This window comes from Phytophthora infestans, genomic scaffold, assembly GCF_000142945.1.
Source record: "Phytophthora infestans T30-4 supercont1.3 genomic scaffold, whole genome shotgun sequence".
In the NCBI taxonomy this organism is placed as follows: Eukaryota; Oomycota; class Peronosporomycetes; order Peronosporales; family Peronosporaceae; genus Phytophthora; species Phytophthora infestans.
In genome coordinates, this window is record NW_003303756.1 from 3,800,625 (window position 1) to 3,803,379 (window position 2,755).

Genomic DNA, 2,755 nt, shown 5'->3' on the forward strand with positions numbered 1-2,755 from the left:
TTCGCAACTATAGATTTACTGCATCAATTCCATCTACAATGAATTCGATAGTTTGCAAAATCTATCGCTAGCGCTTGCGAAGTAAAAATAAAATTATAAACTTCCAAACGAGAAACAACTCGATGAGCCTCTAGGGAGAAAAATAACCCCAACGACGAGAGCCTGCACACTTACTGCAAATATGATGCGTACGCTACCGATGACACTGTTTGATGTTATTTATGCTTTTAAAAGCTATAGCCTTTCTTCAAAAATATGTGAAAACTATAAGCTCTCAATAACAATAGTCAGAACAAATTGAAAATGACTGCAGCACCTATATCAACCATTTCATGAAATTGGGAGGCAAGTCTATAAGACCTCAGCAGCGAAAAACAAAAAACAAACCACACAGTGTGAAGAAATATCCACATATGAAAGAGCAAAACAATGGCAGTTTAAGAAATGAACAAAGCTAAAACGCTTACACAAAATATATAAAGATAAATACGGTGATCAGGTGTATCCTCAAAGGTTTCCTGAGTAGCCAACAACAGAGCGAACAGGTTTTGATCCTTAAAATTAAAGGTTTTCCTGAGGTAGCTTCTACAAATTCGTAAAGCTAAAACGATAACAGCAACAATTCAGCGAACAGGTTTTGATCCTTAAAATTAAAGGTTTCCCTGAGGTAGCTGCTACAAATTCGTATAACTAAAACGATAGCAACAACAATCACTACGGTGAACAGGTTTAATCCTCTAAGGTTTTCCTGAGTAGCCAAAATAACAATGAAAACAAGAAATCAGCACAGTTATTGCCAAAGCAAAACAGCATGAGGCGACAAATCTGACAATGAAAGTCAAAGGAAAAAGATCATCAATATCAAAACAAGATTTACTTCTTGTAAATGCTCATGTACGTACAGGACTGTTATAACAGCCACCTGTGGTAACTATCCGACAGATAGAGCATCATACACATTCCTCGATGTGGGAGGCTGTCGAAGTAAGCATCTCCGATGTGATGATGACTATCTAGTGAAATATAACTGTACTATTTCATATAGAGAAATTGTAATCGAAGCTAACTGCTTTGGGGCAGCCATTGTAATGAGATGCACGGCGATAGTAGGGTCCATCCGGGCCACCTGCGCCGACCGAGACATGATCCTCAAAGCTGGCGTTAAATAACTGAGCTTCGAGCCAATCTGCCTGGTCTCCACAAGTATCCTGAATGACGCCGACTGAGCGAGAATGAAGCGTTGCAATACCCAAAGCTGGCTGTTGAAGCACCGAAATTTGTTGGTGTCGTGGCCTTGACGTGCGTGTCCTTGACGTGCGTGTGGCTGGTGCGGTGACAGTAGAATGTAAATTGTGATGTGAGACTACGAGATCAGCTCGATGAGCCCCCGAGCTGCTGATTGATCCTATACCGCGCGCCGGACCATAGAATAAGACCTTATGCCGTCCCAGCATCATCTGCGTTTGTCGTCTCTACTAAATTCAACGCTGTCCGTCATGTGGGCCGATTCTGTTGGCATTGAGCTTCTCTAAGTTAACATACACGCTCCGATAAGATGGCCACTTGTTGTAACTGCTATTAACTTCAATACAAGTGTACTCTCAAAACCTATCACTGTCAAAACTAATTCGTTTTGAACTTTCGAGTCATTTTTCAGTCTGCCACCTGGTGCACAGGTGGCCAAATGGCGATTTGGACTCCACCTCCCCAGAAAACTGCCCTGGCGAGTAGAGTCCAAATCCGGTCTCCGTTTGGCTGTAGGGCCTCTAGGAGCTTCAGAAACGCATAAAACACGAATTCGTGTAGCCATTTTGTAAATTGACTGAACATTTTTAACAGGGTTTTCGTAGACCAATCAAAACACGTGTATTATATTATCCAATGACGTTCCCTGATGTCGATCCAGGGAGGCTGTTGAGGTTAGGGCCCGTCACAGGGACCGCCTCTCCATCGTGCTCTCTATAAACTAATAATGAAGAGACACGGTATTTTTGACTCTAATAAATAATGTACTAAAATGTCTGGAACATTTTAGTACTATGAATGGTAGCGGCAATTCTAGACTATGTTTCTGAATGCCGCATACTAATTTCTTGTTAGTAGCCCGCTACTTTCTTAAACATTAATCTTACTTCTTCTCTTACCGAGTCCACCACATGCTCTTCCTCTTTTACCAAGTCCACCACAAGCGTCTTCTCCTTCTACATTCAAGACTTCCTCTTCACTATGGCCGCCTAATCCTCTCTACCTTTGTCCTCATTCAGTTCTGTACTGCCCTAACAACTCTGCGCAAATCATTCCTTCAACAGAGCGGAAGGAAGCGTTCATGCCCCATGTGAGGTAAATGGCCAATATGATGGGCGAGGCTATCAGCTCCCACCAACAAAGAAAATCAGCAAATTTGCTGACATACGCTGGTGGGTTCTTGCGTGTGCAGTTTCATCTATGGCGATTTAGCGAACAAGTTGCGTGCCAACTTGGCGAAAGAATTACAGCCGAGTCTGGATAGCCGGCGCCTTAAGGTAAAACTTTCGATATGCACTCTTGTGGATGGTTATTCAGATCCCCGTCGTCCTGGTGGTTGCAGATGAAGAAGCTGCAGGTGTGGCGGACTCTCGGTCCTGCTGAGACGTGGGAGCTGGTGGCGGAGCAATCGCTGATATCGTAATGCGGCAAGTATTGTTGAAAGACTGCTGTGACTCGAAGGTGACAAAGTGGGCGACTCAACTATTATTAAAAGTGAGTGATGTATCGC

The 2,755-nt window shown here is 43.2% G+C and overlaps 1 protein-coding gene across 1 annotated transcript; it reads left to right on the forward strand.

Annotated features, from left to right (window-relative positions):
• Positions 1-966: 966 nt before the first annotated feature.
• On the forward strand, positions 967-2,668 carry PITG_02795 (uncharacterized protein; the record flags this gene model as incomplete). The annotated part of the gene is made up of 5 exons (XM_002907641.1): positions 967-984; positions 1,658-1,727; positions 2,310-2,340; positions 2,438-2,522; positions 2,588-2,668. 5 exons carry the CDS (start codon positions 967-969, stop codon positions 2,666-2,668), a joined length of 285 nt encoding a protein of 94 aa, XP_002907687.1.
• Positions 2,669-2,755: the final 87 nt, after the last annotated feature.